Source organism: Podarcis gaigeae, assembly GCF_964106915.1.
Source record: "Podarcis gaigeae genome assembly, chromosome: 3".
Lineage (NCBI taxonomy): Eukaryota > Metazoa > Chordata > Lepidosauria > Squamata > Lacertidae > Podarcis > Podarcis gaigeae.
The window spans coordinates 64,068,086-64,091,702 of NC_139680.1; the positions used below are offsets into that span (position 1 = coordinate 64,068,086).

Genomic DNA, 23,617 nt, shown 5'->3' on the forward strand with positions numbered 1-23,617 from the left:
AGTATTGAAGACTTAAGGCTAATTCGTAGGTCACAGAGAGCGACAAAAGGCAGACCTCCAAAGAGATTTGCTGATGAGTTTGCTAAGATAGCAGTAACAGCTGTTAAAAGCTCCAAGAAGGTGTTTGAACCTTCAAGTTTCCAAGAAATCCAGGATTTGGATTCAAAGGAAGCTGAGCCATGGTTAAATGCCATGAAGGCTGAGCTTGATTCCTTGGAAAGGAACAAAACATGGGATCTTGTTCCAGTAGTTCCAGGAATGAAACTGCTTGGAAGCAAATGGGTCTTCAAAGCGAAGACAGATCAAAATGGCAAGATAGTCAGACACAAAGCCAGATTGGTAGCCAGAGGTTTTGCACAAGTACCAGGTGAAGACTATCACGAGACCTACTCACCCACCGTGAGGTATGAGAGCATTAGGCTTATGCTCAAGCTAGCTGCAGAAGAGAATCTACACATTAGTCACCATGATGTGAATACAGCTTTTCTGTACGGATCTCTAGATGAATCACTTTATATGCTTCCACCTGATGGCGTACAGGTAAAACAGGGATTTGTTTGTGCTCTGAAGAAGTCCCTTTATGGTCTCAAACAAAGTGCACGGTGTTGGCACACAAAACTCACTGAAGTATTGTTTTCTCTAGGTTTTAAGCAAGGGAAAGCTGATCCATGTGTATTTGTCAAAGAGGAGGGGCAAAAGAAACTGTATTGTTTGTTTTATGTTGATGATCTTTTATTCTTTTGGAAGGATGTCACAATGTACAATAATGCCCTAGCTCAATTGAAAGAGCACTTTGACATGAAAGATCTTGGTGAGGTAAACAACTACCTATCTCTGGAAATAGAGAGAGATCAAGATGGTAACATTCTAGTACACCAGTCACGTAAAATTGCTGATGTGTTAAGCAAACTAAACCTGATGGATGCTAACCCTGTAGACACACCGATGACAACAGGTTATCAGGTAGATGACACTGGAGAAGCATTTTCTGATACTACACTGTACAGAAATGTGCTAGGCAAGCTAAACTTCATTGCCAGATGTTCAAGACCTGACATTGCTGTTAGCTGTAATTTGCTAAGCAGACAAGTCAACAATCCTACTGTTAAGGATTGGAAAGCTCTGAAACGCATAGCGCGGTATTTGAAAGGCACTATGCATTACAGACTGAGATTTAACAATCAGAAGTCTGGTGGTCTTGAGATATTTGCAGATGCAAGTTTTGGAAGTGACATTACAGACAGGAAAAGTACGTCTGGAGTTTGCTATAAGTACAATCAGGGTCTATTTGATTGGTCATGCAAGAAGCAAACAACAGTTAGCTTAAGTACTTGTGAAGCTGAACTGAATGCACTGTCTTATTCACTTAAGGATTGTGAATGGTTGTTACAATTGTGCAAAGACATAAAAATTCCTGTCAAATGTCCAATCCAGGTTTACCAGGACAACAAAGCATGTTTGGCTTTGCTGAATTCTGAAGGTTGTAAGCAAAGCACGAAGCACTTGCAATTAAAGTTGCAACATGCTAGGGAACGTATTCAAAAGGGACTCGTAACGGTGTCCTATATGCCAGGTAATGAAATTCCTGCTGATGTATTGTCCAAGATTGTATCAAGGGATCAACACTGTACCTATGTGCAGAAGTTGGGTTTGTACTAATATTGTACGAACACGCTGCCCAGTGATGTTCACAGAAAGGGGGAGGATGTTGGTTTCTGCTTCCTTCACTGAGCAGCGAAGTGCTTGTCACAAGACAATGTTTACATTCCACAGTCAAGTGCTGTTGGGTTTTCTCACGGGAAAGGAGACTGGATGTGACGTACACTGGTTTCCTGTTTTTCACTGTTCTTTGCAGTTCAGTGTGATTCTCTCCGTGCTTTAGAGGAGAGAGGATGCCTTTCTCTGCTCCGGCAGAGGGAAGATGTTTTCCTGTAACTTACCAGTTTTGAAGTGTAAATAAAGTAATATAGAGCATGTTGGCACGTACTTTTCATCATTCCGCTGTGCACTGGACACTGCTTATCTCCAACACATTGGGGCCGCACGCCAACGAAAGCACCACCCCCCTTTCCCAAGGAAGCGGCGCGCGCTCGATCCATGCCTCCGCTGGGAGGAGGAGAGGAGCCGATGGAGATAGGTGGTGCTAAGGCTCAGTCCACAGCCGGAGCCCTAACGCCGGGAGCAGTCAAAATGAAGCCTCCTAGAGGGACCAGGAAGTGCTACATCTGCGACAGTGCTCAGCACATGGCGAAAGAGTGTCCCCAGCGGTTTCACAAGCACACTGCAGCCGCAGCGACAGTAACAGAAGCAGTTCAGCAGAGTGAATCACAGCAGGAAAACTCCACTGTCTGGCTGGAAATGGAGTCACTGGGGGCCAGCCAGACAAGTCAGTGAAGCAATCCCCAGTAATGTTACAGCCCACAGACCCCCTCCCACCCAAACTAGTAGTGCAGCTCACCGCATCCCTTCAACTTCCCAATGGGCTCACTGTGGAAATCCCCATTACGATTGACTCTGGGAGCAATGCAGATTTTATAGGCATGGACTTCATCCAGCAACATGGCATAGCCCTTATGCCAGCGACGGTACCTCTGAACGTCGTCACGGTGGACGGCAGGGAGCTACTGGGAGGGCAAGTGCTGCAGCAGATGCCGCCAATGGTGATGCGCATTGGTAATCACCGCGAAGTCATCAGCTTCAACGTCACCCGCCTGTCAGACACGCCCATTGTGTTGGGCATGAGTTGGCTGGATAGGCACAGCCCGGCATTAGCTTGGTACCAGCGGCAACTGACCTTCGGCTCCTCCTACTGCGCAGAACACTGCATCCTGGCTGACTTGGACGATGAGGGGCACGAGGATGGACCACAGCTGAACTTGGGCATGTTGCAAGCGGTACCTAACAAGTACAAAGAGTTTTTGGAGGTCTTCTGCGAGAAAGAAGCGGACAAGCTGCCTCCCCACAGACCCTACGACTGCAAGATTGACCTCCTGCCGGGGGCGACGCTCCCGACGGGGAAGCTGTATTCCATGTCTGAGGATGAATTGCAGGAGCTCAGGGAGTTCATAGATCACAACTTGAAGCGGGGATTCATCCGAGAGTCCAAGGCGGTGGGGGGCAGCCCTGTATTCTTTGTAAAGAAGCGGGACACGCCCCAAAAGAGGCTTGTAGTTGATTACCGCGTCTTAAATGCGAAAACCAAGCCCTCAGCCTTCCCCATGCCCAAGATCGATGACCTGCTGGCGACGGTGCGGAAGGGGCGCATCTTTACCAAGTTGGATCTACGCGGAGCGTACAATCTCATACGAGTGAGGGAGGGTGACGAGTGGAAGACGGCCATGTTTACGCCGCTGGGCACCTATGAATATAGAGTTATGCCTTTTGGATTACAAAATGGCTCCCACTGTTTTCAAGCATTCATGCATCATGTCTTGGCGGGTCTTCTCTACAAGAAGTGCGTCTGCTTCCTGGACGACATCCTCATCTTCTCGGAGTCGCCGGAGGCTCACGAGAGAGATGTCAGGGAAGTACTGCAGCGGCTGCGGGAGCACCGGCTTTACGCCAAGCTGGAGAAGTGCCAGTTCGACAAGACGGAGGTGGACTTCCTGGGCTACAAACTGTCCGACAAGGGACTCGCCATGGACAGTACCAAGGTACGGGCAGTGCTGGACTGGAAGAGCCCACGTAATCGAAAGGAAGTCCAGAGGTTTGTCGGCTTTGCCAACTTTTATCGCAAGTTCATCAAAGGTTTCGCCATGCAGACAGCGGCCATCACTGACACCCTCAGTTCCAAGAAGAAGAAGTTCATCTGGACGGAGCAGGCAGAGCAGTCCTTTCGGAAGCTCAAGCACCTCTTCACGTCCGAGGAACACCTGCTACACGTGAACCCCAGCAGGCCCATGAGAGTGGAGACGGACGCGTCAGACAGGGCCGTGGGGGCCGTCCTGTTGCAGCAAGACCACCAGGGGGACTGGAGGCCGTGCGCTTTCTACTCCAGGAAACTCAGCAAGTCGGAGCAGAACTACACCATCTGGGACAGGGAGTTACTGGCCATACATGCAGCCTTCAAGGCGTGGCGGCATTTCCTCGTCGGGGCCAAACACACGGTGCAGGTCCGTACGGACCATAAGAACTTGGAGTACTGGCGCACGGCGAGGTTCCTGAACCAGAGACACATCCGCTGGGCGGAGTTCTTTGCAGATTTTGACTTCAGAATAGAATACATCCCTGGAAACAACAACATCATGGCGGACGCGCTGTCCAGGAAACCGCAGTATCTCGAAGAAGAGGCGCCGGCGGCGGCCAAGCATATTTTCGCACCAAAGGCGTGGGCATGCGCGTCAGCCACGGTGGACCTGGACGCGGTGCGTCGCGCGCTGCAGACGGACTCCTTCGCGCGAGCCAAGATGGAGGAGGTGCGTAGCGGCACGGCGAGGGACGACGACTTCCAAATACGCGACGGCCTGCTCATCTGCAAAGGAGCCCTCTACGTGCCGGGAGACAACCTCCGCGCGAGGGTCCTGCAACAGCTGCACGACGCGCCCAGCGCGGGACACTTCGGCAAGGAGAAGACGGTGGACCTAGTAGCCAGAGACTTTTGGTGGCCCAAGATGAGGGGGGATGTCGCGGAATACGTCAAGAGGTGCGACACCTGCCAAAGGGCCAAACCAGTACACCAGCCGCCGGCGGGCCTGTTGGAACCGCTACAGACACCGTTCGAACCGTGGGAGAGGGTGGCCCTGGACTTTGTCACGGATCTGCCCAGCTCGAGAGGCAAGACGGCAGTACTCGTGGTAGTAGACTTGTTCACCAAGATGGCCCACTTCATTCCTTGCGCGAAGGTGGCCACAGCCGAGCAGACCGCCAAGCTGTTTATAGACCACGTGTTCAAGGTGCACGGCCTACCACGGTCCATCCTGTCCAACAGGGGGCGCCAGTTCATATCCAACTTCTGGCAAAAGCTGATGGGTTTCCTGAATGTCAAGGTCAGCCTGGCATCGGCGCGACACCCGCAGACTAACGGACAGGCGGAGAGAGTCAACGCCATCATGCAGCAGTACCTGAGATGCTACGCGAACCAGCAGCCCTCGACCTGGGTGGACTACCTACCGCTAGCCGAGTTTGCCTACGACAACACGAAACACGTGTCCACGGGGGTGACACCGTTTTTCGCCAACAATGGGCGGCATCCCAGAACCTTCCTGGGTTTGGAGAAAGTGAGGGTGGGGGAGCCGCAGGGAGCAGAGGCAGTGGCAGCGGAGTTGCAGGAGATCCACGAGCAGCTCAGGAGGCAGTTAGAGATGGCGAAAAAGGCTTACAAAGTGCAGGCAGACCGACACAGGAGGGTTGGGGAAGATATCCGGGTAGGAGACTGGGTCTGGTTAGCAGCCCAGGCAGTTCCGGCCAGATCGTTGGCCAAGAAGAAGCTCGGGCACAAGCAGTTAGGGCCTTACCAAGTAGAGGCGCAGATCAACCCAGTGGCCTTCCGTTTAACACTCCCGGAGGGGTCCAGAATGCACCCGGTCTTTCATAGATCAGTGCTCACACCCTACAAAGAGCCCCACAGGTTTCAGGCACCAGGGACAGCGCCAGACCCGCTCAGGGAAGCGCCCAAAAAGGGGGGGTCGCCGAGGAGGGGGCCACTCAACGAAGCCACTGAGATTTTAGACTCAAGGTGGGGGGAGGACGGGATTGAATATCTTCTCGCCACAGAGGACACCCCGGCCAGCGCCAATAGGTGGGTGCCGGATTACGCATTGGAGGAGCAGTTGCTCAAGGAAGAATTCCATACACTTTTCCCGCACAAGCCTATGCCGGCGGGCTTTTTCGATGATTGTCTGTTCACACCCACACTCTCGGCCAGCACTTTCCGGGGTTTCTCGTCAGCGGAGGACTCGGCTCCGGGAGGCAGCTCCCCAGAGGGATCGCTCTCAGGTTTTGGCACGGGGGGATCTTATTGGTGGGAGGACCAACCCGAAGTGGGATGGCACAGAGACGTGCCGGAGGGACCCTGCGAAGTGGCGGCACCTCAGGCGACAGGGGGAGAAGGGGTTGTGAGTGATTTGGGGGCGGCCTCAGATTTCGAACACACCGCCCAGGAGATGGAAGCGGAGGGAATCGCAGTCGACGAGCCCATGGAGGACTTTCCGGACTTCTCACGATGGCTGCACGCCTCGGGGGACGAACTGTATCCTGAACTCACCCCGACAACTCTAGAGCACCCGGAACCCGCACCTGAAGAGGGGGAGGGGGAAGGGGGGCTTCGAGGGGGGGATGGATGTCAGGGGTTCAGAAGGAGAGACACAGGAGGGGGAGCAAATGGAGAGTGAGGAGGAGGAGTACGAGGGGGGCACAGGCAGTGACAGTGGCCAGAGTTATTCCACAAGCCTCTCTAACGAATCGGAGGACTCACAGAAGGGAGCGCCGGTGGCCAGAGCGAAGGGGGGTCCAGGGGGGAAGCCCCAGGAGGAAGGGGCCAGCGGGGAGTCCCTGAGCAGCAGCTGGAGATCAGGACCAGCGTCTCCACCACAGCGCAGTGGGGAGGGGGAGTCCCAGGAGTCGGGACCAGTGTCCTCACCACCAGAGGGAGGAGAGGAGTCAGGTTTGGCAACACCCACATCAGGAAGCGGGGAAACGGTCAGAAGGAAAGTCACCGGCTGGGCGCGCGCGCCAAGTTCAAATGTACAGGAGCGCGGCACAGCGGGGAGCCCGGGAAGGGAGCCAGGTCCTAAAGCCCGCCGGAGGGAGGGGCAAGACTCAGGAGGCTCAGCGTCAGAGGAGTCCAGGAAGGAGGGAACCCCAGAGGGCAGAAGGACCCAGCGCAGGAAAGAGCAGCGCAAGAGGTGGAGCCGGGCTAGAATCTTAAACTGGTGTGGGTGGAGCAGTGAGTCAGAGGGGACTTAGCCGGTCTAGCGTCAAGACGTGGGTCTGCGCGCCCAGAGCTTGGAAATGGAAACTAAACTTTAATAAAGACTTTTGTATATAACATCCACTGGGCGTTGGTCCTCTGTGAGCTGGGACCTAGCGGCAGTCCTGACAGTATGTAACCTGAGGTACCACTGTACAACTAAGTTCTCCTAAAGGGCAGGTTGCCACTGTTCAAGAAAAGCACTTTGGTCTCAACCCGGCATACCTGAGGGAGTGTTTCCATCCCCGTTGTTCAGGGCAGACACTGAGATCCAGCTCTGAGGGCTTTCTGGCATTCCCTCACTGCAAGAAGTGAGGTTACAGAGAACCAGGCAGAGGGCCTTCTTGGTAGTGGTGCCTGCCCTGTGGAATGCCTTCCCATTAGATGTCAAGGAGATAAAGAACTGCAGTCAAACCTTGGTTCCCGAACATCTTAGTTGCCGAACAAATTGGCTCCCAAACGCTGCAAACTCAGAAGTGAATGTGCCAGTTTGTGAATGTTTTTGGAAGTCGAACATCTGACGCAGCTTCCTCTTGAGTGCGGGAAGCTCCTGCAGCCAATCAGAAGCTGTGCTTTGGTTTTCGAATGGTTTCAGGAGTCAAACGGACTCCCAGAACAGATTAAGCTTGAGAACCAAGGTATACAACTTTTAGAAGACATCTGAAGGCAGCCCTGTATAGGGAAGTTTAAAATGTTTGATTTTTTATTATGCTTTTATATTTGTTGGAAGCTGCCCAGAGTTATTATTACTATTGTTTCCCTGACTTTCCCATTACCAAATGTGCTAGGAGATGACCTCTCTAGTCACCTTGCCCAAACCTGAACACTGAGTGTCTCCTTTATGTTCCCATAAAAATGTGCTGGCCATTTTCAATAGGCTATTTGTCAGTAAGCAAATCACACAATGCTGACTTGCTCTAATAAAGAGGGCTTGGGATCACCTAGATGTACCTTGATTAGAAAACATCTATATAGTTAACTGTGAGAGCATGGATTACAGAGCCCACGTTTACCAAGACGTGCTATACAAGCATAGCAGTCACTCCTACAAAATGCTGAAAATGCTAACAGTGTCAGGGATCCTCATGGTAACAATTCCAAGATGACACTGGTGTGATAGGCCGATACAAATGCATTATGAAAATAAATATATGCAGTGCATATGGTACTTTTGATTCTTGAATATATATTTACAAAACAGTCTGTCATAGTCTTACAAGTCATAATCTATATTTTTCATGGTTTGTGAAATATCTGTTGGAAGTATAAGAAGTGAGACCCTGAAATATCTGTTTATGAGGGAATCCTGTCATCCAGCAGTTGGAGAGGAATGCTGGTTCCATTCATCACAAAGTATCTACATGCATGCTTAAAAATTACAAAATATGCACGGTGCAAGGTCATGGAATCTAGATGAATTGCACAGGTATCTTCATCAAGAAGCAGTCGTCCCCCTCCCCCTTTTTAATGTTCAACTAGTTGCAAGTGATTGTGGTTGGATCCCAAACTCAATATTTGCATAGGAAAGATGAGAATTGTAAGAAAAGGGATTTTCATTTGTTTAAGTGACCCTATTGTTTTTTAAACAAAGAAAGAAGGAAAAGTTAATATTACATTAATATTCTTAACTAGTTCCTGAAATACTGATAGTGTTTAAACTGAAGCTCACTAATCCAAACAAAAAAAAGGACATCTATTACATTTTTAAAATAATTAGGATAGAAAGTTGCTGATTTTCCCATGAGAGCCTATTTTCTTCATGGGTGAATTATTTAAAACCACAGCCATCTTCAGCCACATTGACTGATTGCTAATTTCAGTGTGACTTTTCCAGGGCAGTGCCCTACTTCTATTTAATAGTACTAAGAATGCAGATTCAGACACACCATCCATTTATATGCTGTATCTGGGCCAAGTGAGCCATATTCACTATCACTGTAATATATTAGGTTTGGTTTTCTGAAGGAACATAAATCCTACTAAAATATGACTGACTTTTCTCAGAACTATGCAACTCATGGAGCAAAATTCTGCCTGCAGTTTTACAACAGGACTAATAATATGACTGTATTTGCTCTTATTATCATCTGTGTAAATACCAGAAGTCAACACTTAAATCTCTCATTCTATTTGTCTAAGAGCAAATGGGTGTTTATGGGTGTCTTGATGAACATATGCTTGCTTTTGGACTAACAGAATGAGAGATCCAATGTTGATTTCTGGGTATTTACAGCAAAACAACACACTTTTAAAAGCAAATGAATAAATAACATATAAAAGCACATGCAAACATACAAAAACAGTCACCTATGCACATCTATTAAGTTTTTTTAAATTAGTAAATTGATGTGGAGGGGAAGTGTTAAATTATTCCACCTCCCCGCCCCCTTTTCCTCAGCATGTGGCCCTTACTCTGCAGCTGCCAGGGGTTTTTTTGTCATAGAGCTCCACATAAGGTAAAGGTAAAGGACCCCTGGACGGTTAAGTCCAGTCAAAAGTGACTATGGGATTGCTGTGCTCATATCGCTTTCAGGCTGAGGGAGCTGGCATTTGTCCACAGACAGCCTTCCGAGTCACATGGCTAGCATGACTAAACCGCTTCTGGTGCAACGGAACACTATGACAGAAACCAGAGCGCACAGAAACACTGTTTACCTTACTGCCACAGTGGTACCTATTTATCTACATGCAGCGGTGTGCTTTCAAACTGCTAGGTTGGCAGGAGCTGGGACAGAGCAACAGGAGCTCACCCTGTCATGAGGATTCGAACCGCCGACCTTCCAATTGGCAAGCTCAAGAGGCTCAGTGATTTAGACCACAGTGTCACCCACGTCCCTAAAGGTAAAGGTAAAGGTACCCCTGCCCGTACGGGCCAGTCTTGCCAGACTCTGGGGTTGTGCGCCCATCTCACTTAAGAGGCCAGGGGCCAGCGCTGTCCGGAGACACTTCCGGGTCACGTGGCCAGCGTGACATCGCTGCTCTGGCGAGCCAGAGCCGCACACGGAAACGCCGTTTACCTTCCCGCTGGTAAGCGGTCCCTATTTATCTACTTGCACCCGGAGGTGCTTTCGAACTGCTAGGTTTGCAGGCGCTGGGACCGAGTAGCGGGAGCGCACCCCGCCGCAGGGATTCGAACCGCCGACCTTTCGATCGGCAAGTCCTAGGCGCTGAGGCTTTAACCCACAGCGCCACCTGCGTCCCTTACCCACGTCCCTGCTGCACATAATATAGATTTGGCCCCTAGATCTGAAGTATTAGAGTTGCCTGGAAGTTTAAGTTCCTTGCAACCTCGAACCTTCCTAAACTTTATGCTGCAAAAGCTTTGTTGGGAGGTGTACAAGCCTCTACACTGAGTATTGGCTTACAGGAAGCCAGTAGGAAGCCAAACAATCCAACTCAGCATCATGAGAAACTCGCACAGACCCTGGCAATTCTTTAAATCAGAGGGCAGGTCGATGAAAAGGGCAGTTAGGCCTTGCCAATTTGCCCCCAAGGCAACACTTGGCAAATAAGCATGGAGGCCCAAGTACTGGCTTGGGAGGTATCTATAATTGTATTCAATTTCAGGTATATCAGTACAAACAGTGGAAACAAACAGAAATACCAGCTGGTGCATAGTAGCGCACTACAGAAGGAAAACCCCTTCAGGCTTCCTTTTTATGAAATGAAATGGTGCCAGTGGGAAGCTATGCCTAATCCAAAACAACAGGGAGTAATCCTTAGGTTTGCACCATTTCTTTTCGTATTGGATTTAAAAAAAAAAATTGCCTGTGAAAAGCATACATTGTTGTTGTTATTGTTGTTATACAACATGAGGCATCTAAACAAGTGCAGCTTGTAGAAAACTGGCAGCCACTTTGACTGTGGCAAACGCACTGTGAAACAGCAACGAAAACAGTTGGTTGTCTCTTTCTTCATGACAGTGAGGAGTGTGATTGCTGGTTCTCCACCCCCACACGCACGTCCCTTCCAAGCAACCTCTCTGCCTTCACACTTTCAACGCCCTCGCCGAGCATCAGTGCTTTTAATTGTTGCACAAATTGCCAGATTCAGAGCAAAACTACAAGGTTACGCTATGACAAAACGAGCTAGTTCGGTAGGTTTTAAACGTGGATTAGTGGCTTGTGTGCAGTTATTTATTAATTTGTCAGCTAATCTTAATAGGTATTTTTAGGTTGACTGTTTAGATTTCAGGATTGTCAACTGATATTTTATTGGTGGGGAAATGATTTACCAGAAGGGGGCGGTAAGGGACTCCAGTCTCCAATGGTATAATTCATTATTATAGCTTAACAGTTCTTGTATCACTGAGCACTGCCTTTGTTTTGGTTTTTTTCATTTGAAGCCCCCCCAGCCATTTTTCCTGGGGAAATATTTTAGGCAGAAATCCTATGCACACTTTCTTGGGATGAAGCCTCAGTGAACTCAGGATGGCTAACTTCTGAGTAGACTCTGTAGTATTTTTGTGAGCATCTTCCATCTGATTTGCAGAGCTAACAGCTTTGCATTCAAGACTGGAAATACTTTTTTAAAAAAATGGTTGCAGGGAGGAAGGAAGGATGCTGAGAAACGATAGTTGAGGAGGGCTAATCCCAAAGATCATGTTTCTAAGATAAATTTTAGGACTATTTAGTCCTTGGGATGCTTTATATGTTTTATATTTTTCCCATTTTCAAAAACACAAAAATATACTTTGGTAGCACATCTTTCTAGCCTCTCATGTCTAGACCAAAAAGTAAGCAGAAAGCAAATAAAAAGAAGTTTTTGCATAAAAATTTAGGAAAAGACAGTGAAATTGGGACTGCCTACTCAGAGGAGAACTTAAAAGGAAATTATGAGTGGTGGTGAAGAGGTAGGGGGGGGGTCAGTGAAGTGCCCTATTAGGAGCCATCCCAAAAGAAAAATAGGCAGCAGCTGAGTGGAGTGTGGCTGCCCATTTTGTCACACGCATCAATTATATTACCTGTCAGTAGCAATCAAGTGGTATCTGAATCTTTTTGAAATGAATAAAACTCCCATCATCCCTGATCATTGGCCATGCTAGCTGATGAGGACCGCAATTTAACCACCATTTAACTATTGACACTCTGCAAAGCCCTATAGCTTTAAAAGAACAAGTAAGGTCTCCTGAATTCCTTTGTTTTTTTCTGTTCAAGTTCCCAGATTGTGGAACTCACTTCCTAGAAAGATTTAGCAGCCCACTCTCTGTTAAAACATCTGTAGTTCACTTAAGTTTTTGAAATCTGTCTTTTATTCTGCTGCTGTTTTTCATGTATGACATGGTTTAATTTGTATTAAATTGTTTTATTGTGCTTGAAAAGCAGCATGCAAATGCTTTTATACGTGAATGCGGCTGCAGTTCTATGTATACTTGCAAAGAGAGTAAGGTCCACCAAATGCAATCAGACTTACTCTGAGCAGAGGGTTGCATGGGCTTGCACTGTAAATAACAACCTAGACAGGGTTTGACCATAGATCTGCCCTGGAAAGCTTCCTCTTTAAATATTGGTTTGAAATCACCAATTCCTTGCCTGCAGTTTTGATTAGGTTCATACTATAAGCAGAGTGAGAGAATCACCATAGATGCCCTTAGGGCTTAAAGACTAGTTAAATCTTCATGAAGTTCTGCCTGCATTGATCTGTTTTTACACCAGATTTACTCTAAGGTTGCACATTGACCCTAACAATGGAACCCATGTACATTTTGTCTCCTGGGTGTCTGGAACAATTCTTGCAACTAACTCCTTATCTTGTAGCTTAGGTCAGCTGTACATTCTTTATGGTAAGTCTCATTGATTTTTGTAGCACTCTGCTGCTTTGAGAAGCAAGCAGATTAAGCTCTTTAAGGGACAGAAAGAGTTGTTGGTAACATTCCACAAGGATGCCGCCATTCCACAAGGATGCCGCCATGGATTATGCCAACATAATCTGTTTCTTTAGCGACATGACCACACACATTAAAAATTAAATGCAGACTGACTTGCATTTGCACTTAAATTAAACTCCAAGCTATTAGTCTCTGGGGACAACAGAAAGATTTGGAGAAAACCACTAAACTATGATCCAAAGAGTTTATGAGCTAACCTTTACAAAGTCAAAAGCTCCTCACCCAAGTGATTCATTTGAAAAGCATTAAAGTGGGTCTTATCAGATAAATATCACCAATAAAAATATGTCCATCTGTATTGGAAGGGTTTAGAATTCTTTCTCGTTTTTAGCACAGCCAATTTGCCTTGACAATATCACAGGAGGCAAAGGATTATTTGCCTATTGGAAAAACAAGTTTGTGTATGAATAGCAGATGGATGATTTTTCTTGGTCCTTACAGTGGTACCTCAGGTTACGAATGCTTCGGGTTACAAACTCCTCTAGCCCAGAAGTAGCTGCTCGAAGTTGTGAACTTTGCCCCAGGGTGAGAACAGAAATCGTGCGGCGGCGGCGCAGTAGCAGCGGGAGGCCCCATTAGCGAAAGTGCACCTCAGGTTAAGAACGGTTTCGGGTTAAGAACGGACCTCTGGAATGAATTAAGTTTGTAACCCGAGGTACCACTGTGTTTGGTTTAAATTAGATCATCGCCTTCATGAGTTGCGCTTGAATCCTCAGAAAGGTTATTATAGAGCTGGAAAAAAGGTGCAGACAAGAGCAACCAAAAGCATCATGGGGATGGATCAGCTCCTCTTATGAGGAAAGTCTTTAGTTAGAGAAAAGGCAAATCACAGGGGACATTATAGAAGTGTGTAAAATTATGCATGATGTGGACAGAGAACGCCCCCCCCCCCCGCACAACTCTAGAACTCAGAGACAAGTGAAGAAGCTGAAAGGTGGAAGGTTCAGGACACATGAAGTCCTTCTTCACACAGGGTATAGTTAACTATGGGATTCACTACCACAAGACGTAGTAACGACTGCCAAGTTGGATGGCTTCAAATAGGGATTCGACTAATTTTTGGAGGATTAAACCAGCAGAAAATTAGTAGACACACAGCCATGAAACACATTGGGTGACCAATAGCCAGTCATTGTCTCTTAGCCTAACACCCCCAACAGTGATACTGTGATGATAAAATCAAAAGCGGGAGGGAACCATATATGCCACCTTGAGCTTCTTGGAGGAAAGGTGGGGTATGAATCTAATATATACAGTTATGGCTTGCATATTATCTCCAGTATCAGAGGCAGTATCCTTCTGAATACTAGTTTCTGGGGAACATGAATGCGGGAGAACTGTTGTGCTCATGTCCTGTTTGTGGGCTTCCCATAGATGTTTGGTTGGCCACTTGAGGAATACGATGCTGGACTAGATGGGTTGTTGATTTGATCCAGCAGGGCGCTTCTTATGTTCTTATGCTTGTCTGAAGCCATGTTCAGCTTTATAGATGAAAACCTTTACCTTGAATGGGGCTTAAACATGCCCTGGCCACCAGTTTAAGTGAACAAGGACTGGTGTCCTTTAGCAAGGATGTAGCTGAGCACTTCTTTGGGCCTGGGCGTTGGAAACTTTGAGAATAGAATTTTGCAGTACTGCAAGTGGGGACGACAACAAAATGTTGCATTGTCTAGTGCTCCTGTTCAGGATTCCAGACAGCCAGTCATGCCCTGTTCCAGGATACTCCACTCTATGCCCCTTCCCCTGTGTCTTCCATCCCTGCTCCCACTTAAGCAGCAAGTTAGGACTCCCACCATTATCTTTAATACTTCTGCACATCTTGAAGTTTCCGCAGACTAGTTAACACTCCCTTCTTGAGTGTCGTTGGCTACAAAAGGGCTGCTACAGAAAGTATATCAGCCACCGTCTCTATAAAGTCTAATTTTCTGCAAGTGATTTTGAGTGCTGTACCAAGCCAGATAAATAACAGAAAGTTATATTACATAGAGGTGATGTGGGAGACGAAGCATATATTCTCATAGTTTCCTCTAATACATCATATTGAAATGACCTTTTGATTTGCTAAGGGGCATCTGCTTCAACAAGATCAAGATGCTTTTTGACATGCTCTCCTTCCTCCTTTTGGCTCCCTCTTAATAGCTTTTCCTTCCTTTTTTAAGTGATGGATGGGCAGATAGAGACGAAGTCATTGAAGGGTACGAAGCTGAAGCAAATGGGGGCATCACAATCAAGCTGCAGTCTCCGGACGTCGTGTCATTCGATGACTATTTTTTGAAAATACGGCTGGAAACCAACACGCGCAATCCCTGGTTCCCAGAATTTTGGCAGCACAGGTTCCAGTGTCGCATTCCAGGACATCCTCTAGAGAACCCCAACTTTCAGAAGAACTGCACTGGTAAATATATACATATATTATTATTATTAATTTCCAAACAAGAGCTTGCCCTGCCCTGCCCATGTGTCTTCTCTTTTTCCTGCTTGTGCATTGCAGTAAAAGCCTACATGAAATCATGGAGGAAACCCCATCAAATCATGGTGGGGTGGTAGGCAAGACGCTGTGTCAACATGGGGCAATCTCGACTTTGCTACTACTGTTCCTTGATGAACCGAGGAACTCTGCCCCTGGCACTCCAGAGGTGATTGTTCAATGATGGGATATCTAACTGGTGTGTTAGGTCGGACTTTCCCCATCGTGGTGCTCTGCATATGTTGTTAGACTCCAGTCTCCATCAGTTCCAGCCTGCATGGCCTAAGGGTCAGGGCTGATGGGAGCCGTAATCGTAATCCAGCTGCATCTGAAGAGCACCGCATGTTGGGGGAAGGCTGCCTGAGATGTCCTCTGGCTCTGTTTAACCGGTTCTTAATTGGTTTTTCTCTCCTGCCGCAGCAAAGCAGAAGTTTTTGTTTGATTCTAAAATGAATTTGCAGGTGGTAAAATAGGAGAATAGAGTGAAAACCTGGCTTGATTGCCGACAAGGCCTGAGGCATTTTTTCAGACTTTCGCACATGGTGCTGAAACTGCCTTCGAGCATCTATCCTGCTGTTTGTGTGCACATTGTTAAAGCAGTCAGAAAGCAGGGAAGAGCCATTTTAAAATTAATTGTGCAGTAGAGCCAGTGGACACGCCCGCTACATACATGGGGAAAGCAAAGCAAACAAAAACCTGCTTTCAGTGAAATGTCAAAAAGACAGTGAGGTTATAATATAACTGTTGAGCTATCCCTGCTCCCAACTGAATAAATTGTTTTTTATGCCAAGGCAGACCAATAATCTATCTAGCTTAATATTGTCCATACTGATTGGCTGCAGCACTCCAGAAATTTACAGGAGAATCTATTTTAGCCTTTCCTGGATATTAGGGAGACTGAACCTGACTGGCACCATTTGCATGTAAAGAATGTGCTCTACCAATGAGGTGCAGTCTCTCCCTGTTATTATTTAGAGACAATCCTATGATCTCTAGGAGAGTGGGCTTGGCACCCCAGGTCTCCCCCCTCCCCATTACCACCAGTAGGATTGTTCTGCGTGACAAATGGCCAAAGCTCTTCTCACCCACTGGGATAGGTGTCCCCCCCAACCAGCAAGTGCCCCCATACTGAGGGGGTGGAAATGACAGAAGGAGCACATAAAAAAGCTTGTTCAAAAATATATAATTTGCGTTTTCAGGGGGCATTGTATGCCCTGTATTAAGAAAAATTGCTTGGACAATGTGCAGGTGTACTCAGCAAAATCACATATTAAAATGTGTACATTAGTACTAAAATGCCAACAAACCGATAAATAACAAGAACTAAAATGTTGGTGAGTTTTCATGAGGAGTTTTAAAAATTCACAGACTTGTGGAGAAATGTGGCAAATGGAAATAAAGTTTTGAGGGAAAGGGAAAATGGAAAGCAGAGTGAAACTGAAATGGACAGATTCACCCATCCCTATCACGGTGGCACTTTTCTTTACTTTAATATGCTGTTTCTTTCCAGAAGTGATTTCTCGGGACTCCTGGCAAGGAATTAAGGACCTCTCCTGTTTTTTGTCCCTTTACAGAAACCCTTTGACTCTGTCCCATCACATAACTATCATGGGTAGTAGCCATTGATGTGCAACAAGTGTGGAGTTCTCCCTGTTCAGGGTTCCAGCTGCTCCATTTCTCTTCTCTGATTTCTCATTTCCCCATTGTGTTGTCAGTGTTCTGAGCCCACTGTGCATACTTAGCCTTCACTGGGCTATTTGAGGTTGTTTGGGATTTTTTTCCCCTTAGGTTTTTCCTTTTTTCTTTTTCTAAAACCCTTTTTGTACTCTCTGCAAGTCTCATGGTGTCCCCTGAGTCTAGGTGACACCTCCCTCTTGTGTGTGGTGGCACCCTTTTTTACACCAGTAAAACTATTTTCCCCTTCAAGATTAGAAATAAGAGGGATTCATAGATCTATTTCCCATAAACTTGTTCTTATCATTTCTGAAAAGCATTCCATGCTAGTTTATATATTGAGGGGGGTGGAATATATTTTGGTGAGAGACAGGAAATGCAATGTAAATGTGTGGGATTTCCCCCCCCCCTTATTTTATTCAAAGTAATCACAGAAATATGCTGTGTTTGTACATTATTAATTTTTTTTTGCTCCTCTGAAAAGGCCCAGCACAGCTGATTTTTGTTCTAAGCACTAATTTTAACCCCTTATTGATCCAGTTACAGATAGGTAGCCATGTTGGTCTGCCATAGTCAAAACAAAATAAAAAAATTCCTTCCAGTAGCACCTTAAAGACCAACTAAGTTAGTTCTTGGTATGAGCTTTCGTGTGCATGCATATCTGAAGAAGTGTGCATGCACACGAAAGCTCATACCAAGAACTAACTTAGTTGGTCTTTAAGGTGCTACTGGAAGGAATTTTTTCCCTTATTGATCAGAAGAGATGGAATTAATATGTGCTATATGGGGTTTTATGTTAGAAGCCTAGATGCAACACTAAAGATCAGGGATAGCAAATTAATGTGCCCAGCTTTACCTGCCTAGATATCTGGCCATGTCTTTATGACACACCGCTCATGGCTGATGTGCCCCATGCGATTTCCCTTTCAGATCAGCCCCACAGGCTGCAGATGTGATCTTCATTTTAAGCTTCCTTGGGAATTGTGGCTGTTTGCAAAATGGAGTTGCAGCTTTGGACTTATGGAATGTGTCTTGGTATGCAATCTGTACTGTGGCTACTGGTTGGTTTACTGGCACATTAAAACAACAACATTAAGTGGGTCCATACAGGAGGAGATTGCATTATCCACCCTGCAGCTTTCTGTCACGTCTTTGAAATTAGCATTAGTCTTGTGTTGGCACTGTGTCCCTTGAGCGCCACTGGAAAGCGCCAATGCGCTAACCAAAGCTAAGGACAAAACACAGCATGGAACAGATTGCATGCTAAGGTCTGCATTGCCTGTGTCTAAGAGCATCAGTCTTGATCTTAAACAAGCTCGTCATGTTGAATGATGTGAACAGTCACTCAAGGGAACAGAGATCTCAGGAACAGAAAATAATGGGATTTTATGTGCAGACTAGAGAGATGGAAGAACTGAATTAACCCTGAGGCTGAACAGAAAAAGAGCCCTGCTGGATCAGGTCACATGCCCATTTAGTCCAATATCCTGTCCTCACAGTGGCCAATCAGATGCCTATGGGAAGCCTGCAAGTAAACATGACTGCAAAAGCATATTCCCCACTTGGGAAAAGCAGCAAATGGTGTTCAGAGCAAATGGTGTTACTGGAAGTAGTACACACTCATCATGACTATTAGACATTGACAGCCTTATCCTCCATGAATTTGTCTAAATCCTTTTAACGCCATCCAAACTGGTGGATATTACTACATTCTATGGCAGCAAATTCCATAGTTTGAATTATGTGCTGATCTTGTAACTGGTTCCATTACTACGCCTCTAGTAAGGCTAATTCTCTGTCTGGTAGCTCACAACAGAGAGCTAGTGTGATAGCTTAATCATGATGTGTTACTAGCTGATAGTTCAAATTGAGCTAACCTTTGTGAGGCGGTTGTTCACCCAGTTAGCCAGAGGTTTCTTATTTAGAAACCCTCACAGTGCTTCCAAAGAAAAAGGAAATCATGAGTACGTTGAATGAAAGGTTTCTTGCATGACACTACTGACTCCATACATTTTATCAGATACCTTGCAAAAGTATATTTAATAGTATTTCATATTTAACTATATACAGAATAGTATTGAATATCTGAAATATTTTGCAGACAGCACGATGCGTTTAACAGATGATGGCTCCTAAGATATTTATACATAAATAATAATGATGTGCTCAAATTCAGGAGGGTAAAATGTTGCACTCAACATTGGAAATGTTGATGAGTTTAAATTTCAAGTATTTGGTAATACCTGCTTCAACTCGGTATTCTACATATTCCATGGCATAACTGTGTAATTAAGTGGGAAGTGTTAATGAAGCAGATGTGCAGGGAAAACACACATTGCTGTGTTCAGATGTGTATATGGATGCTGATGTCAGCATTTGATGAAGAGAGTAGTGCCATTTTTTGATAATGGCATCCAGTGGACTACTGGCAGCATTTTAGGGCTGCCACCCCTTTATTATTTTCCATTTTTTAATGCTGTGGGGGGAAAACATATGAGGGATTGTCTCTCCAAATAAATATGTAGGATTTGTGACAGACCTGTGAGGAAGGTGGACTCATTTCTGTCCAACACTGCTGAAAGAAACCCAGCAGCGGTTTCCCTCCATCTCCTTTACCTCAGGAATGAGGAAATCTCATTTCTGTCAACCTCTGCAATAGCTACCATACAAGCTTGACCTTCATTTTTGCTTACCTCAATTTTTGATAACTAATTTGCTTCATTAACTGGGTTGAGGGTTTGGCATTAATTTCACCTTTTCTAATATTATCCCTTGGAAATTAAGTGGAATAAATATTAAGATGCCTGTTTTTTCCACTGAGAGTGAGACATTCTAATTTTAACATTGAATAGAGCCTGGTGACACCAATGTTCATGTCAGCTGAAGGATTCCAAATTGTTGAATGTTTTACTTTCCCTAATTTTCCAGCTGTGTATCTGAGCAAGAAACAAAAGTTCATGGCAGAGAAGAATGATGTGCTCCCTCTTGTGGGCAAAATCTAGTTCTTTATCCTTTGTGAATGCTATTTGAGATACAGTAATTAATGGGTGTATCTGGATCTCTTTCAATCTTGAGACATGAAAACGTAAATTGAAGTGGGCTGGACTCAAAAGGACTATAGGTCCATGCAGTGTTTCCTGTTCATATTATTTGAATACAATGCATTAGTAACTGATTTGAATAGTTGCTTGAATTGAAACTTTAGGTAAAGGTAAAGGTACCCCTGCCCGTACGGGCCAGTCTTGCCAGACTCTGGGGTTGTGCGCCCATCTCACTCAAGAGGCCAGGGGCCAGCGCTGTCCGAAGACACTTCCGGGTCACGTGGCCAGTGTGACATCGCTGCTCTGGTGAGCCAGAGCTGCACACGGAAACGCCGTTTACCTTCCCGCTAGAAAGCGGTCCCTATTTATCTACTTGCACCCAAGGGTGCTTTCGAACTGCTAGGTTGGCAGGCACTGGGACCGAGCAACGGGAGCGCACCCCGCCGCGGGGATTCGAACCGCCAACCTTTCGATCGGCAAGCCCTAGGCGCTGAGGCTTTTACTTTAGGCTATGCCATAATTCATCGAAACTACAAAATCAACACATTCTTCTCCATATTAGGTGGCTCAGAATCCTAAAAGTGTTTGTGCCAGCAAATGGTGGAACTACATCTTGTTTCAAAATATCCCATCACTATAGAAAATACTCTGGTATCTAAACCATTGGAGAAAATTCACTTATGTCCTCTCACCTACCACTTACATTCCCTTCTTATTGATAATTAATACTCATTTCTGGAAGAATGATGTTCCTGGTTCCCATATATTGGCTCCTCAGAAGGACGTGACTGTGTTTCCATGGGCTTTCCATGAAGGGCTAGAAGACTGAACATCCCCTTTTCAGAAACTTCCCTAAATCTCAGTTCTTTATGGCCAAGCAGGAGGTTTCAAAAGAGCTGGAAAGAGGGAAAGGTGTCCTTTTCCTTCCCCTCTCTTGAAACTTCTCCCACTCTAGAAACCTCATCCACTGAACAGCAGGATGTATATGATAAAATAAATACATAAAATACATAGGCAGGTAATACTCAAGGTATGCATAAGTTTGTAAACTAAAAGAAAAAAGAACACATGACCCTTAGTTCAGTGGTTCCTGTGTTCCATGGAACACTGAGGGTATAAATTTTCCCCTCTCAATATTTTACAATATTTGTTTTAGACAAATTCATTCTCTGGGTAAAGGAGAAATTCACCAATTTCTTGGAAGTGGGGCTAACTGTTAGTCATGGCACAGACTCTTTCTCCCTCATCTCCCTTAATTTGTGTTGGCTCTAGCATTGTTCCAGGGCACTGTAGGTAGAAATAGGTGGCAGCCACAAAAGAAGGTGGAGAAGTGGAAAGGGAGCGAGAGAGATTTTTGAATTTTTCTCAGAAAAACCTTTTCTAACAACTTCTGGCTCAACTTTGGTTGTGGGTAAATACATGGCATGTTTAGGGTTCATGGGGAGGAAAGTAGGGAGGGGCGTACTGGCCTGTCAGTCTTCCTTAATATCCTAGAGGATGTCAAAAGTGTTGGCAGATGTTATAGGGAGTTTTCAGAAGGGACGAAAGGAAAAATACCCCAGTTACCCTTTTCCAGTCTCCAGAGACTTTCCTCCACTGCTGTAGAGAAATAAAGTACATAGTTTTGGGGCTGAGAGCTTGGCCAGAACCTGCAGCACAGCACAGCAGGGGAAGGTTTCAGGAATGTATGTAAGAAAGAAAGAAAAATGTGTGTGTGTGGTATCCCCCAATATGGAAAGCCCCAAACAGCAGTACAAGGCTGCTGTTGCAGGCTTACTGTAGTGCTAAAAAGGGGCATTCCTATTAGGGACAGCTGGAGATATGCTGTTGAGGGTTCCTACTAGTAAATGTATAATATCTTCCGAGAAATATTGTTGAGCTTCCTAATTCTATATTCTATGTACCGTATTTTTCGTCCCATAGGACGCTCCATCCCATAGGACGCACCTAGTTTTTTGGGGGGGAAAATACAGGGGGGAATTTCCTTTATTTCCCCCCCAAAAGGAGGTCGGGGAAACCGAACCAGGTCGAGGAACAGCGGGATGGCAGCGCTGCGCCTCCCCACTGTCCCCCGAGCTTGTGGGGCTGGCCGATGTCTGCCCGGCGCGAGGGGCACTCTGCTTCAGGGTGCCCCGCGCACCTGGCAGCAGGCTGCTATCCGCAGCATGGGGAGCCCTGCGGGGAACTCCCGCAGGGCTGCCTAGGCTGCGGATGTGTTCCTGAAGCCTGGAGAGCGCGAGGGGTCGGTGCACACCGACCCCTCTCGCTCTCCACGCTTCAGCAAAAGCCTGCATTCGCCCCATAGGATGCACCCAGATTTCCCCTTCATTTTTGGAGGGGGAAAAGTGCATCTTATAGGGCGAAAAATACGGTAATACAGACAAAGCTATTTAAATGTCAATAGCTCCGCTATTCAGGTTTAAAGTGACATTCCAAACCCACTGAATCTTTTAAATCAATATAGGCGCTTGATTTTAAAGGTACTTCTTGAAAATACATCAAGTACAGGGTATTATATAACAAATCACAATAAATAATAGTATATATGCATGAGGATTTAAGACCTAAAGGCCTCACACTCAAAATCAAGGTCTCTTTATCTCTTCAGAAAATATAACAATGTATTATTTTATATAGCCCATTTCAAGGAGCTCAAGTGGGGGGGTGTACATAGCCCCCCCCCCCATTTTTACCATCACAACAACCTATTATAACAGGTCACTGCTCATCACACTTTTGCTGCACAGATACTTGTATGATGGCACTTCGGTAAACCGCTTTCCAACTTTTAACAGAGTTGTCGTTTCCTCGGAACCAGTGAACAGTAGACTGGAATTATTCTGTGATAAATCACTCAACGATGCCTTGATATCACAGTCAAGAGATTTATTACCTGACCGGTCATAAAAAGCATTCTGGTAGCAATTTACATTTGTTAAAGCAAACAGCTATTAACAGCATTCTTTCAGTTAAAGTCTTTCGGTCTTTTCAGCATGGCATAATTACAGGAACAGTCCATCATCTCATTAGCAGTCCTGTTGCAGCTCTCCTTGTCAGACGTCTGCCATCTGCCATCAGGTGTCAGGCAAAAGCGAAACCGATCGTTCCTCCTTTTATAGGCATGCTTAAAGTGCCACGAATGTTATGGAACCTGGAACCTTGAATGGTGGTTCTACTCCAGAAAGGCTTCATTGTACAGGTTAAACACATCTGAATAATTCTGACTCTCATGCATGGCTAACATAATTTCTTCAGCTCTAATGTAATGAAATTTGTCATCCAATGCTCCCAAAAGAATGGGAAACTAATTCACACTTTATTATTACATATATTAATGAGTTGAGCCCTCATGTTTCTTTTAAAAAAATGGCATGTTCTTTCAAGGGAAAGTCACTTGTTCCAGCGATTAATCCCTACCAGCAGTCATGTTTACTGGTCATAAAAAGTAAGTAGTAGTTCTGTAGCAAATGAACATAGAAGGGAAGTTAATTAGAAATTAATTTTCTAATGCTTTATATAAATAACAGACTGAGCCTAGTACAGATATGCTTTGACTGTGCTGTTCTTACCCATTAGCTGCAGTGTTTAGGTAAAGCTAAACAGTTCATTTGCATCGCAGTGCTGGATTGAGAGTTAAACTC

At 45.8% G+C, this 23,617-nt stretch overlaps 1 protein-coding gene across 2 annotated transcripts in view; it reads left to right on the forward strand.

Annotated features, from left to right (window-relative positions):
• GRM1 (glutamate metabotropic receptor 1) overlaps positions 1-23,617 on the forward strand; it is a 186,313-nt gene that overhangs the window by 124,313 nt on the left and 38,383 nt on the right. For both annotated transcript variants that reach the window (XM_083731611.1, XM_083731612.1), the window contains one exon: positions 14,954-15,189. In XM_083731611.1, coding sequence (XP_083587737.1) covers positions 14,954-15,189 — 236 coding nt within the window. The remainder of the gene's footprint in view (positions 1-14,953; positions 15,190-23,617) is intronic.